At 41.8% G+C, this 15,229-nt stretch overlaps 2 protein-coding genes across 5 annotated transcripts in view; one reads left to right on the top strand and one right to left on the bottom strand.

The window, feature by feature from the left end:
- LOC126545903 (ankyrin repeat domain-containing protein 27-like) overlaps positions 1–9,025 on the top strand; it is a 36,518-nt gene extending 27,493 nt beyond the window's left edge. For 3 of the 4 annotated variants that reach the window (XM_055062372.2, XM_055062373.2, XM_072287193.1), the window contains 2 exons: positions 726–933; positions 1,746–9,025. In XM_055062372.2, coding sequence (XP_054918347.2) covers positions 726–933; positions 1,746–2,011 — 474 coding nt within the window. In that variant the 3' untranslated portion in view covers positions 2,012–9,025. The remainder of the gene's footprint in view (positions 1–725; positions 934–1,745) is intronic. The other variant, XM_050193946.3, reaches the window with a different exon arrangement.
- On the bottom strand, positions 7,601–15,197 carry LOC126545916 (nuclear speckle splicing regulatory protein 1). Its single transcript, XM_050193965.3, has 6 exons — positions 15,175–15,197; positions 14,747–14,828; positions 14,324–14,389; positions 13,705–13,827; positions 11,641–11,848; positions 7,601–10,659 (listed from the first exon to the last, which is right to left on the bottom strand). Exons 1-6 carry the CDS (start codon positions 15,189–15,191, stop codon positions 9,941–9,943), a joined length of 1,215 nt encoding a protein of 404 aa, XP_050049922.3. The 5' UTR covers positions 15,192–15,197; the 3' UTR covers positions 7,601–9,940.
- Positions 15,198–15,229: the final 32 nt, after the last annotated feature.

Raw genomic sequence — 15,229 nt, 5'->3', positions numbered from 1 at the left:
ACCAGGCTTAAATGGAACTGCCTCTTAAGTAGAACACCATTCCCATGGTTGGTTGGTATTGTATTCATGCATTTGTATTCAGCTTTGTCTCTCAGTAAATGGAACTCCTGATAGGTGGAACCAATTTCCCTGGTTCCTTGAAGTTCTGTTTACCAGAACCATGTCTAAGCACAGGCGTGTGCCTACTTTCATCGGTGCTTTTGCATAATGTCAGCTTGCGTGGCATGCTGTTTAGATGATGCTGTGCCTCTGGTAAGATGGCCCCTCGAATTTGCTTTTGTGTGTCAATTTATTCATGCAGTAAGTCTATTTCATGTCCTTAGCGGCACAGGATACAGACAAATTACAGTGAGTGAAAATCGATAAGAACAAACAAGAAGGCACAACCAAGTGCTTTACTTTAAATGCATCTATAGCAGGGTATTTGTAAAGGAAGCTCAAGCCTAAAATAATAGAAGTCTTGAAATGTGTCACAACTTGAAGTGAGATTAAAAAAAAAGAAAGAAAGAAAGAAAGGAAAAATGCTCTACTTTGGCTTTGTGAGCACCTGTGTCGTGTGTGCCAGTTGGACACTTTCAGTTGTCATCAAAGCAGTGTTGTATCTGAGCATAGTTATTGCATACTCAGTGAAAGTGCACAGAACGCGGATAACCAGAACATATAATCGTTCGCATCGACATTAACTTCTACATGAAATTGACATAATGTTGATCATTTTGCTCTAGATAACGCCGACAGAACTGATGCAAGTTACTGCCAGACTTCAGATATCTGAAAAGAAAAAGAAAAATGATGGCAGCAGCAGCAGTGGAGATGAAGTCATAAGGACTGCGGTGACGGCACCGAAGAGTCGTCCCATCGACAGGCAGCTAGAGCAAGCGGCCAGACTTATCGAGGCCTCCACTTCGGAGTTCCACCAGAGGGAAACTGAAGGTAAACAGTCCACTGTGCTCGGCTTTTGCTTACCTGTCGTGGTCGTGGCTGTGTGAAATTCTGCTATCGAGCACAAGGTCCTGGCTTCGATTCCCGGACACAGCCGTTGCGTTCCAATGGGGGTGGGACGCAAAATATTTGTGTAATTAAATTTATTTGCATGTTGGAGAGTCCCATTTGGTTGAAATTGTCTGTTTAATAATGTGTGATATCCCTGTTGGTAGCCATGTTCTTCATGAAAGTGTTACATTAAAACATACAAACAGAAGCATTTAAGTTTAATGTATGAGCATCAGCCAGTTTGAACTGCTGCAAAAGAAATTTTTTTGTCCCTCGGAACTGAGACGGAAGTGAAATGTTTTCTCTGGAACAAGCCAAAAATTGGCATGGGAAGAAAAAAAAAATATATAAAGTTGAGTGCTCACAGAGCTGTGCACAGCAAAGCTGATTCTGGCATTAATCCTGAGAATACTTTATTTTTCTATGTTATAAGCAGCTTAATATGCAAAAAAAAAAAAAAAAAACTATCGGCAAATAGCTTTGCTGCCATTCTGCATACTCGCACAACTGTTGCACTGGGCTGAACTGGAAAGTGGTGTTATTGGTTGCCCGCCCAGAGAAACCAAACTACTGTAGAATGGTCCCTTAAACAGTGTAAAATGATTCCACTCCACACCCTGTTGTTGCCCTTTCTAACCAGCTCAGATCACATTCAACTATAGCTTTTCTAAAGTGAAAGCTTGTCTATCGCTTGCTGCCTGTATGACTGTGCTTGAAAGGAAGGGTGCTTGGTTTTTCTCATTCCTGTGCAGAGCTTCAAGAACTGTTCAAGAATGGCGATGAAAATAGCAAGGCCAGCATCGGGTATGTGCTGCGTTCTAATGCTGCATTCTTATTGCCCACACCAGGGGAACGAGCCCGTTGTGTTGACGCAATGGCTGTGGCATTCCCCTGCCGAGCTACAGGTTTGATTTTTGGCTGCGGCAGGCGCACTTTGGCAACAGTGAAATGTAAAAAAAAAAAAGCAATCCTTAACAGATGTATGCCATCCGAGCAAATAGTACATGAAAGACAGTGAAACTGTAGAAGCGAGTTCTCACACACTTCATTGCAGGTACTAGGGGTCTTGTTTGCTGGCTCACGGTTTTGCTTAGTCGCAGCAGCAGTTGCTGCTGTGCCTAACTCTTATTTTGCAGTCACTCTTATTTTGCAGCACTGATCATTACTTGAAAGCAAATTTGCGGCCCCGCCACTTGAAAACTGTTGTGGAACTCCTCTTAACCACAGCTCTGTAACACTCTTGTGCTTAAATTTAGGAGCATGTTAAAGAACTCCAGCTGGTTCGATTAATCCAGAGCACCCTACTACAGAGTCCTTCATAGCCCACATGGTGATTTAGGGCCTCAGATAAGTTGGCTTACTCTCGCGAGTAAACTGACACATGGTCATGCTACACTGATCTCAGTGACTAAGGTTTGGATGTGAGTACGAGCACGAGTCAGTGCCGGTTAATGCGAGTGCGAGCGAAACATCAGTGATGGTGATTTTGAGCGGACGTGAGTATAAACGGTAAGGACTGTCAGCCAGGGCGAGTGGACGTGAGTGATGTATGTGAGTGGCGGCTGGGGAGTGGGAGTGGAAATAACTATGAACATGAGTGTGTGTTGGTGGATATGAGTGGGCGTTAGCAGGAACGCGAGTGAGTGCCGACAACTCTGAGTGAACACGAGTGCGAGCGACTACCATAAGGTACAGTATACAATGGCACAAGTTGTGTCACTAGTGCATTGACTAAGCTAAAAAAAAAAAAAAAAAAGCTTGGAAATTCAGCTTTTTCGTGGAACTCTTATCTCATAAAAATTTTCGTGCCTACTATATATTTCTGTTTCTTTTTTGATCAAGAAAGCTCAGACTGCACTAAGATAAAAAGAAAAAAAAAACACTAGAAACGAGAATATTACAGCTGACATGCTCATTGACTGTTTGTGTTTTATGTCAACTAACTCACGTGTATTACTTCTGATTTTGATTTCTTGCAAATAAAAAGGCACGCTGCATTTTGTTTTCTTTTACTTGGTGCATTAATATCTTCTATTATATTATATTGAAATATATTCATTTGACTAGTTTTCCTTATACAGTTGACTTCCATTAAAGGGACCCTTAAACAATCTTGACAATTTTGTACGAACGTACCGAGTCATTAGAGTAGGTCCTTCTGATCATTAATTGACACATCTAAGTGCTTCGCATAAAGCATCTAATTTATTACAAGGTTTCAAAATGCACATAACTTTTGATCGCTGTACACCACTTGGCTGAATTTTCAGCCGCCCCTAACCATTTGACATAAGTCGCCCTAATGATGCTTGTAGGGCAAGCTATCCGATTGGCTGCCCAGAGCGTGTCATCAATAATTTGTCCGACTTTATCGTGAACAAAAGTTGTTCGTAATAGCTGGAATGTTAGTTAATTTGTTTCTATAGAAAGAAAGTAATAGAAAGAGAATGCGCAAGAATGATTTCTCACTACACTTAAGCACTTCCGACACACAGAAAGCATCGTCTGCTTGTGTTTCAACATGCCCTATTTTGATGAGAGCTCCACGGTCAGTGTTGGTCTGTCTTTTCGCGAGCACAATGATTTGCCTTTGTTACATTGTGGGCTGTAAACGTAGCGACTGGCAGTGTGCCAAGCTGCGACATCATGTTCCTCTGCAAGGCAGCAGACGAGCGGAGTGGCTGCAGCGCATCCGACTGTCGCTATCTGATCGGTGCCAGGATTTGCGTGTTTGCAGCTGTCACTTTGCACTGGAGGATTGCTGCCGCAATAGCGTTTTGCGAGTCTGGTATTCGGATAAACGCAAGGGAAAGGGGACAGGGCCTGGCCGTTTGACCGTGCTGTTTAACGGGATGAGTAGAAGCGCAAACGTGAATGGTCTGCACGGTGCAGTCACCTGGTGGCACAGACCTCTATCAAACACAGCAGCATTAACGAAGCGTATTCTTCTTTGTTGCTGGTGTAAATTTTTTGCAGGAGTGTTTTCATTAACATGTTGCTTTTGTTAATGTTTGAAATGTTTTACACTTGGTTAGAGCAGTCTCAGCTCTTTGTTTGGCTGATTAAGCTCTGAACCAACAGGTGGCTGAACAGTGCAGACCAATCAGTCTGCTCAAGTTCCTTCATCAGCTTGAGTTTATGCTTCCACCCATCCGTCAAAACGCCCAGCTCGCCTGTGGTTACCGGAATACCAGACACGTTCAGCGCTGAGACAGAATGCTCGCAATGGACGCTGCTTCGATAGCTCTCGTTTAGGGTCGACTGCCAAGCATCTGAGAGGTTGGAGAGGCTTCGTGCGCTCGCTCCTAGAGAACCGGAAGTAGACGACGCACTGTGCCATCATGTCGCAGAGCCAGGGAAGGCGGAGCTTAGCCCTGATCACTCGGAGAACGAGTTGAGAAAACGCATGGCTATGGAGGAGGGTAACCTGTAAATGTTAGTAGCTCTCGTAATATGAAACACTTCACACAAATTGTGGTGCGAATGGTTAACTTTTGCTGTACCCTACACGTCTACAAAATTTGTCCGAACCGTTTTAGGGGCTCTTCAATTCAGCCTTGACAGGACCGAAAGAATTGATCCAATTGTCTAGCAGGTTGAATTAAAAGAGGAGACAGAAAAAACGTCCGAACTCACTGCTGCTTCATTTGGCATTATTTACCCAACTATGATGCACCCACAAATCTAATGTGCACCCAAACTTTTTAAACCAAAAAATGTAGCATGTCTCTGATTCTGGCAATTACGAATAAGATGAATCTAGCAGAGTTTACTTTCACAGAATGGAAATTTGTGCATACTTAATGTCCATCGTTTCCAACAACTTTTTATTCACTGTCTATGAAACACGACACTTCACCCTCTTTGGGGGCCGTTGCATTTGATATTCCACATTTCTTGTACAACTGTTACAATTGCAAATGGAATGGTGGTCCACGCCTGGGCTAACCACGACACCATTTAGTCCTATGATGCATTCACATATTGAGTGCCATAGGTGTGTAATACAACTCTGTTGCTGCTAGCATTTCACTCAAGTATCTTCATCTTTTAAATGAGTTTTCATAATAAAATTTTGAAAGTGGCACATTGTCATCCTTAGGTTATGCCAAAACTTTTTTTGCACCCATCTTTTGATGAAAGTGGCAATGATGCAGACTCTGATGCTACAGTGTTGTTAATCCCTCAAATGTGGTTTCGGTTTAATGTCCGTTTTTGCCTAAAAAAAAAATGTGCCAAAGGCAGGCCGAAAATAATTTTCGGCAGGAGATAAGATGCTGTCTACACGTTCACTGTCTGTCCTTCAGTGCCACCAAAATGGGCAGCGCAGACATTGGGGTTGGGTGCATGTGTGCTGACCATTCAGGTTTGAATTGTTTGAGGGCCAGTTTTATGACCTAAATAATGTAAGATTTAGCCCATATAAATGCAAGATCGAGCTGATTGAAAAATTAAGATAGCCAGAGTCAAATATATGGAAGTCTACCGTATTGCTTGTTTTCCCACTATGCTTCTGCAATCCTTAGTACGCCAACTGCTCAATTTATACTTACCTGCCTTATAAGGTAATCAATTAGGTATTCCAGTACCAATAATTGACCATTTGACAGTTACCAAACATTTCTGCATATTTATGCTGTGTTAAAGGGACACTAAAGGGAAACATAAATCAGTTTAGACAGAGCACTGTTCTATCAAAACTCTATTTTCTATAATTTAGGTGAAAGGTGGGTTATTAGAAGAGTAAATGAAGGTAACAGTTCTACTTTTTAGATTTCGTGCCGAAAGCCCAGCACATAGTGCGACGTCATGGTTTTCAAAGCACTGTGTTTTAAAGTATTGTTCGTTATTTGGGCCGTTGTGAATTGAAGATTCTCAAGCCTGTCAGAGCTTGCTCTTTGGTTTTTCCAGATTACAATGCAATCTATCTTTCCCAATGAAAAAACTAAATAGGCCTGAGCAGACACCATGAGAATCAATGAAGCAACTATTCTTTCATTGCCTTTATTTTTTTTTCTGGCCTATTAAGCCTCCTCTGAATAATAAAGAGAGTGGCTTTTTAGTTTTGTAGAAGCTTAGTTTAACATACAGCTCAAATTAATTTTCTTTAGTGTCCTTTACTAAACTTCAAAAGTGGCAAGCTCTGCCTATATAGTAAGCAGAACTGGTTGCTCTGGCCCACAGTGTTTTACAGACATAGTTTTTTTCCTTCTCTCTTTATGTGTGCAGGGACTTTCTTTCGGGACTTCAGGACTCGCTTGGCGTCACCTATGGAAAGCTCTAAGATATATTTCAGGTCACCACTGGCTGAACTCTGCATTACACATTTTTTATTGTTTTTTTTTTACAAACTTTTTGGGTCGCAATGCTTTCTTGGCATATTTACGTATATTGAGCTGCAGCATTTACCTGCAATGTGCAAACAACCCCTCAGTTAAATGTACAAAGGATTTTTTTTTCTTTTTACACTGAACAATTCTACAGCTTATTTGTTTTTATAGAAAATCTATTGCCGCGACTACTGCGCCATGCTCAGCAATGGATGCAGCGTAACGAATTTTCGCAGCATGCACGTGAACACCACTGGTCACGTGTGATGATGAATGTTACGTGAAATGGGTATCTGCCCGCTGTGCGTTGTGACAAGAATGTTGCCTGGAGTGGTGTGAAATTGTGCTGTTGACCTGCTGTCCCAACCTGCAATTTGCAGACTACGTTGACTTTGGCATTTCATGAATTTACAAAGTATACTGCTGGCAAAAATGTTCAGCACTCAAGTGTTTTTTTTTGCTTTTGCAACGAGGACGCACACTCCTTAGAAAACAAGTTGGAACTGTTGATATGTTCCACCATATCAGTCGCAGCGTCACCTGCGGACTGTGGCAAAATCTCAACAGTGTTCATTAGGCTGGCAAATCAAACGAGTTTTCAGTCTTATAAGATAAGCTGTTTCTTGGATACATTAAGACACTGTGGTGTTGGAAAATTTAGTTGTTAGTAGCACTTGTGCAGACGAACGAACCGCATTGCGTGTTGCTTTGCATGCTACTATGTAATTGAAATGAGGGTTTATGTTTCAATAGGATGCTCTGTTAGATGCCTTTGGACATGGTGATGTGGTGAATGAAAAGTCATTACCGACACCGACAAAGTGGCGAAATGCATGCGCATCAATGTTGACAGGCTGACATCGCATGCCATTTTGCAAGACAGCACGTAGTGGTACTTCTCCATTTGCATTTCACACTACTGTATACTCGTCTTGTTTCGTTTTGCTATTACATGAACTAATATGACACTAGTTTCATTTCTATGTGGCAACATCGTAACTGGACGGGTTGAAGTAAGAGGCTACCATTTGCCGAGTGAATTCGAGTGACTGGCGCAGAGTCAACAGTTTAAAGGCTGCGTCTTGCCTTGAACATATATTACAATGACGTCTATATATTATGCCTACTGTTATAATTGTGTGATGTTTACAGATGCACTTTGAAAAATTGTGTTACTCACCAAGAAGCAATAGCGCATCTACAGAGTACAGAGCTGTGATTTCGAGACCATGATGAAGGCTTGCTAGTGTGCGAACTTAAGTGACTCACGCACAATATGTTCAGACTCAAATTTTATTGTATATATACTACTACTTATGAATGTCTGTGAAAACATCTTGGATGACATGTTAAAAATATATGATAATGTAATAACATAAAATTCACATCACTGTAATGATAGCGTTATCGCGAGTAGATTAATTACACACAATTCTCGTGAAGCGTATACTAACCTTCCTGGACACTATTTCTAACTTTTATTAAATTTGGTATTTGAAGGATTTTTCTTCCTGTCCTATACATGCTAGTTACATGACTTGAATACTAGCATCACAAAAGTACTATATCTTGAAATGCAAATGTGAAAAAACTGGACACTGAATTTGATTGTCATGTGATGTGCACAGTTGAACATTAACTCTGTTATTGTTATTCTTGACATGGCAGTTGCCAATCGTAAAGCGTGTTTTGAAAATCTAGAGGTATGGGCAGTTGCAACAGTAGAATGTTATACTAAAAAAAAAAAAAAAAGAACACCTTTGCGGAACATGTTTTAGTTTTCCAATGTAACTTTTTTAAGCACTTCAAGATACAGATTGTAACATTGATACTTCATTCATAATCAGTGCTTGACTTGTGCTTGCAAATGTTGGCGTTCGTGTGGCCTGTTTTGATCCAGTGTTTCGCAGACTGCTTTCGGAAAACTTCTGGGAAGCCTTGAGAGGGTTCAAGCAGATGCAAAGTACTGGCTTCGTTTTATTTCCCAAACACTGGCGCATACTAACTATGGGGGGATTGGCCAAAAAGCAGGCAGTTTTTCGTATGGTTAGAATTAAAGCAAAACTAGATTTGAACAGTGGAGCATGGGACTAAGGTACTGGTCTAGAGGTGTACCACGGACACTAGCATCGTCTTCTCCTAAAGAGCAAAGAAAGTGACCTCTCGAGGCATTCGGAAGGACCCGTCTGGTATAGCTACAAGTCTGAACAGTAACAAAAACCGAGTTGAAATTAAGACTTATCTCATAAACCAAACTCACAGTTTTTAGTTTCTTTTCTTTAGTTGAATCTGCCATCTGTTGCCTCACTTCCGGATTACAGTTTTGCCTCTCTCATTGATTGTGGGTGTCATGATAAATGTAAACACAAAAGAAAAAATCCCAACAGTTTCATGCATAACACACATTTAGCTGTTAATAATGTGTTAACTCGATGTGTGTCTTTTTGCTTATGCTAACATGTAAAAATGAAAGAAAAAGAGGGGAAAAAATTGCCTAGGGGGTCGTGTATGATTTGAGAACATGTGATGGCATTGTGAAAGACAAGACTGAATACCCCTGGTTAATGTTTAATATGTGCCGGATGTAGAAATGTTGATGAATAACTCGCACATATCTTATAGACATGGCTGCAGTCATGTAGCGTTTGCAACTTTTCCGAAGTGTACTGTTCAGTGTAAAAAATAAAACAAATTATACTGTATATGACTGTGGTGTCATTTCTTCATACCATTTCTGTATTGGCTGATAGCAAATTTGCCAGTTTGCTTTTGGATGAATTTGGACACAGTACAGCCTTAAACACTACTTTGATGGCAAATGATTTGATATCTCTTTTTGAGGGGTTTCAAGTTAAAATGCTGCATGTAAAGTATAAACTAGAGCAGTCGTCCCTTTTATGTTAAGAAAAAAAAAAAAAGAATTTGCCAGATTCGAATTTATTGCAATCGAAGTCTTTTTCCTGGCAGAGATTTTCAGGAGCGGAGCTGGCGTGTCTTCATGTTTGGGCCGAGTGTCCCTGCATTTATCGCACCTGTGCTACTTTAATGCACGCTTTACTCTGGTTGTACACATACTTGAAGCATGTTTTTGAAAACGGCTTGCAATAATCATTTTAACGTATAAAACCAACTTCTAAGGTTTACATTCAGGTGTTGCATAATGCTCTACTTTATTCTTAAGTTGAGAGCAGAACATTTTACGGTAAAACTGCACATCTATTTTTGCACACCTTGACTCGTCACAATGCACACGCTGCCTATCACCACGCTTGAATGCACTCTGAATGGCACTAGCAAATTTATACAGTTATTGAAACATGTCAGCATATGGTTAGTGCACATTTAGTTTCTGTACAAGTGCTGCTGCCAACGTTTCCAAAGCACCGGAGGTGTAATCACTCGTAAGGACAGCAGCTTTCAAAAGCAACAACTAAAGTCACCACTACTGAAAAAGTTTGTCGTGGAGAGCCACTGCTGCTTTTGTTTTACTGAAGCTTGCAGTAATGTGATTGGCGCCAGTTTTCAGGAACTGCCAGCAGGTTAACATTACTGTGAAAATGCATCACACAACACTTCAGCCGACTCCAGCGAATCTCGTAATTCAAGCTGTCTTTGTGCTACTGGACACTACCATGTGCTGCCCTGTAGACATCCAATTCTGCTTTGCGTTCAAAGTATCGTGCTAGTGCTGCTTCGAACTTGTCGCCAACTGTCCTCTTACGGAATAGGGCTGTCCAGTCTCTCTCAATGACCTTTGTGGCAGGTTCCTTGGTCGTATCTTCTTTGCCCCCGTCATTGGCTTCTAACTGGTCTTCCTTTGCTCGTTTACTGCTTGGCATCGAAGTGTTCTCTTTCTCTTTCGGCAAAGCGGCGTGGCTTTCATCTTCATCAGAGGATTCTTCCGAGTCAACTTCGAAGTCGCTATCAGCATCTATGTCTCTGTCTACATTCTCACTCGCAGAAGGTTCATTGTGTGGTGGAGAGCCCTCATCCTCAGAAGGATCGCTGATCTTCCTTGTTCTGTAGCCCCTTCTGTCTTTCCTGGATAAGCTTTCGCTGTGTTTTTCACTAGTGGCTTGCTGTGTGCTGTGTTGGCTGTCTCCACTGTCCCTGTTGCGCTGGCTAGACGATGACGACGTTTTGCAGTTTTCAGGTGAAGAGCGACCAGCTGGAGAAGGCTCTTCGATGCTCTTGGAAGTTCTGGGCTTCTCGTCTTTCTCTGGCCACTCTACAGGCTTGTCAGTGTTTTGAGGAATTCTCTCCTCCCCGACTTCTTGCTTCAGCAGATGGCGGTAGAAGCCACTGAGGTCTTTCTGTTTTGTGACGTCCATCATTTCTGCACAAATAGAGACAGAAAAATACAACTGATCCACATTAACGGTTAAGCTTCAATCCTGGAAATTTGTCCCAACAACGTAAGAAGATCATACATCAATGTCAAAGTCTCATAAACATGTCCACACCTGTCATATTGGTAAACATGAGGTTAAGGTAGAGTACATGCTTCCATACAGTGCAATAAATGCTAGTAAAGTGATAGCCAAAGTTGAATTAGTTTGCATGTGTGTTCTCATACTGAAGTATCCAGTGCACCACCCTTTATTTTTGTAATAAGGCCAAACTACACATACGCTTGCCGGCATGCGAAAGCTTGCATCGTTTGCCGTGCCTAGCGAGTAATGGCAGTTTGGCCCTCTAAGACGCGCGCCAGCACACGCTCACTTGTCTCACTATTTCTGATTTGGTAGACATTGTTTCGTATTTTTGTGAGGCAGCCAGAGCACTGATATATTTGTCTAAGGAAGGTATCTGTGCTTGCGCCACGCTTCGACGCATACAATCTGTCCTGCACCTTAGTCTCGCCAGACAGCATTTTTTTTTACAGCTTTCCTTACTTTCAAAACTCTGAAAGCAACGATTTCCCACTTTACATCATTCATGTTCTGACAGTAGTGATGCTGCTTCAAGTATTTCATTTTAAAGCACTGTTAGGAATGCTCCAAGGGAAAAGCTTAGCTTGGAGGAACAAGTGTTTAACACGAATGAGACAAATATCATGCAAAAATACTGGCTTGCGACTTAAGTGCTTTCCCATCCTCCACAGAACCAACTTGGTTTCTTGAATATTTAATACTTTCCCTTTCCTTCATGCTTCTGTAGCAAAGCTTTGCCTGCATGCTTCACTGTTTTCCACTGAGGCACATTTGCGTTAAGTGGTACCGTTAAGTCAAGCGCTCGCCCCTGTCTACTCCTGGTGCAAATCACCCCTTTGCTGTTTGTCTCTTTGTGCACCAAGAGTTCAGTCACTGGTACTCACGGTTCAATTGTTCCTGCCGCATTTCACGCTCTTCCTCCTCTTGCATTTCCTGCATTTTGCGCTTGTAGGCCGATGTGACGTATGCCTCCTTGTCACCGAAAGCCTCGCCTTCAGTTTCACGTTCCTTCTGTATCTTTCGCTGTGTCCTTCGGTCACCTTCTCGCTTGCGTAGCTCAGCCGACTTAAGCAGCTGTTCGATGTACCGAGGCTGCATGAAGGAGCAACATAAGAAGTAACGTAGTTATTTGCTACGCTGTCGTCCAATGACAGAAGATGCAGCAGTTGTACAGGGAAGATGAACGTCAGGGGATGCTAGCTAGCTGAGTGTGCCCACAGTGTGATGCATATACTATTTAACGCTGTGAAAAATGAAAAAAGAAACATTATTTGGGGATTTTCTGTGCAAAAACCACAACCTCATTAGGAGGTACATCATAGCAGGCGACACCAATTAATTTTGACCATCTGGGGTTCTGTAAAATGCGCATAAATCTAAGTACATGGCCAATTTTCCATTTCACCCCCATCGAAATGCAATGCAATTGCCGTGGCCAGGATTGAATCCGTGATCTCGAGCTTAGCAGCGCAACACCATAGTCGCGAAGCTACCGTGGTGGGTTGAACTGACTGTGGGCGTAGGGTAACATTCCAAGACACAGCCAGTGATGCAGCATTATGTGAAATGCTACCAGGCCATAAATTTCATGGTCAACATACTTTGCAAAACAGGCATACCATGTGCAGTCATGGCTATGAAACTTCACATTTTCTGCCCTGTGGTGTCATAATTTGTTCTTGATAATTGTAGGTTTGCTTTAGATTTAGCAAAATATTCAAATGGCAATATTTAGTAAAATTTAGAGGCCAGAAAATTATACTATTTCATAGCACATTTGAAAACTTACATAACCCCATTCTCCGAAGCCAGAATCCTAAGTAAAAATTTTTAAAGTATGGCAGTGACATTAAACATAAACAAGAGGGAATCACAGATAGGGGGATTGGGGACTTCAGCAATATGTAGTAATAGTTGGGTGTCTATTTAAAAAGAAATCAAAATATAGAATGGAAAGGAAAAACTTGTGTTGACTGCTTTGTTGACATCTGCTGACATCTGAACGATGGTCAGCAGTGGGGGTGGGTTTAAAGGGGGGAGCAAAGGGACAGGGAGAGAGGACAGACTAGGATGAAGGAAACTATTAACGCACAATGTAGTAAAAAAAATGGTAAACAGAGAGAGAAATAAAGAAATAAGTGCAACTAAGACAACATGAAAAACCATAGCTTGCTTATGCTCTCACTTTGTCAAAGCGTTTGTAAACCCGGCCCTACATACCGGCACTGTTTAGTTCATGTAGAGCAGCCTTTTCAAGAAAATCCCAGTGTGTTATATGAGCTGCCTCCAATGTGCAAGATGGGCCACATGGTTAAAGGAGTGCCTCGGAGCTGCTGGCCACAGCAACGTAACATCTCAAGAGTTCCTCGCAATGTCACAAATGTTCTGCACTGCAGGAGCAAGTGTTTAAGGATCTTCATAGCACTACAGCTAGTACAGGTGTCTGCAGTGGCAAGGTCAAGACGTTGCATGCGCGCTTGTGTCCACACTCCACACACATAACCACAGCAATACGTAATGGATTTGGAAACTAGTTCCTAAACCGTGTGAGAGTGACGTTTCTTTCATTCTCATTTGATTCCTTCAGTATATGAGGCACATGAGCAAGTCATAGTTATAACAGTGCTGTTGGCTGGTAGCATTGCCAGACTGTAAGCATGAAAGTGCCTTGAGACCATGGCTATCATCATGATTCTGCTGTATCAAGTGTATCAACTCTGTCACAATGTTTCAGTCTAAATGCAAGTGAAATATATTGAGATTTACGTTAAGTTCAATGAAAGGTGAAGTTATATGAGCTTTCACAAACAACATAAACCGCAGTACCCTTTCCAAGATATTTCTGCATAGCATAGCATTGGAAATACTAGCAACACATGCTGGCTAAAGAGTAAAGAAAGAAAAATAACGTGGCGTAACTTCACAACAACAAGCTTCAAAATTTGTACCTTTCTGTCTTTCGTGACTTCTTGTTTCTTTTCCTCCTTATTCTTTTTCAAGTCGTCATACACTTCATCATATTCAAATACTGATGGGTCTTCTTCCATTGCTTTCTTAAGAGTAAGCTGCGTCTGTAAATAAAAAAAATGGCAAGGCATACTGTTTGAATGACGAGGTATTAGCACATTTTTTGCCTGAATGCTCCTGAGATGAACATTACATGTCACTCAAAATGAAACTCATAACCATAATTTATTTATACTACTCAAGTGAAGGATCTCAGGTCTGACAGACCATAATTAGCAGAAAATGGCATAAGTGATAAAACAGATTACTCAACTTATGCGGCGCCCCTATTAGCCCTGCCAGTGGAAAAACTATGTTACTCAGTCGGCCCTTACAAAACGCGTATTTGTCAACTACGTCATACGCTTCTTCTTCACTGACAGTTGTCTAATATGGCTGTTCACTTGAATAAATAACATGCAAACATGGATTCGACTAAGGGGTAAATCCACCAAGAGCACTTCGGTTCAGAAGGTACCAGCTAATTATTCCAGTGTTTACAAATTGGTGCTATTTTCAGGTTAGTGCATAAGAACAGCGCAGTACAAGAAAGAACAGTACCTGAATTTTCTTGAGGTTGCGCATCGACTCTTTTCGCATAGTCTTTTCGATGGATGCCTTGTCGTGCTGCAAGAGGTGTAAGGTACGTATTGAAAATCAAGATCGCTCGGGACAGATGCCATCGAAAACATTTGTAATCACTCAGCCTCCAGAAATATGTGATGGCAGTTTACGGGTGTTACACGGCGCACTTTCGATCGCGATCAAGCCCGATCCGGATCGAATTTCTCGGTTTCGATTGGTTTCTTCGCGCAAGCTGCGCGAGAGAGCCAATCGCGGTCGAGAATTTCGATTCGGATCGGGCTTGATCGCGATCGGAAGTGGTCGTGCGACACCGGTATTATGCGGCTCGCATTGTAACTGGTATCATCGCAATGCGCAGTTGTCAAGTGCGTTTACAATATTTGACTGCGTGCAAGTCACCTCATCGTCACTGTCATCTCCGAACACACACGCCGAAGAAAGAGCAGGTTTGTCATTCTTCTTTGGCAAAATGAGCCCATACCTGAAAACACATTAAAACAAGCATTCAGACATTACAGATTTCCACAACATCAGCAGCGTTCAATCAAAAACGTTTTAACGAACGTAAATATCAGTATTGTTTATAGGTCAACAACGCTATATTTTTGCCAGACAGGGGGGCAAGTTTATGCTTGGACCGATCGGCGAAACTGACGCTAAGTGTGGGAAAACAACGCGTGCACTCAGCGTTAAGTTTATGTATTTTTCTCAGTGCGCCGGTGCAAGCTTTGCTTTCAGCATTTCGAAGCAGAACAAATAAGCATTTCGTGTTATAACAGAAGTATCCAAGTTAAACGCGCTGGGTGCTCAACGAAAAGAATGCGTACTTCTTGGGAGCCGCCATGTTGCTAGATTTCTTTTCTTGCTTTTTTTTTCTCAACT

This window comes from Dermacentor andersoni, chromosome 3 (assembly GCF_023375885.2).
Source record: "Dermacentor andersoni chromosome 3, qqDerAnde1_hic_scaffold, whole genome shotgun sequence".
Classification (NCBI taxonomy): domain Eukaryota; kingdom Metazoa; phylum Arthropoda; class Arachnida; order Ixodida; family Ixodidae; genus Dermacentor; species Dermacentor andersoni.
The sequence above is the reverse complement of the archived record's forward strand: the minus strand, read 5'-3'. Positions and strand labels throughout refer to the sequence as shown.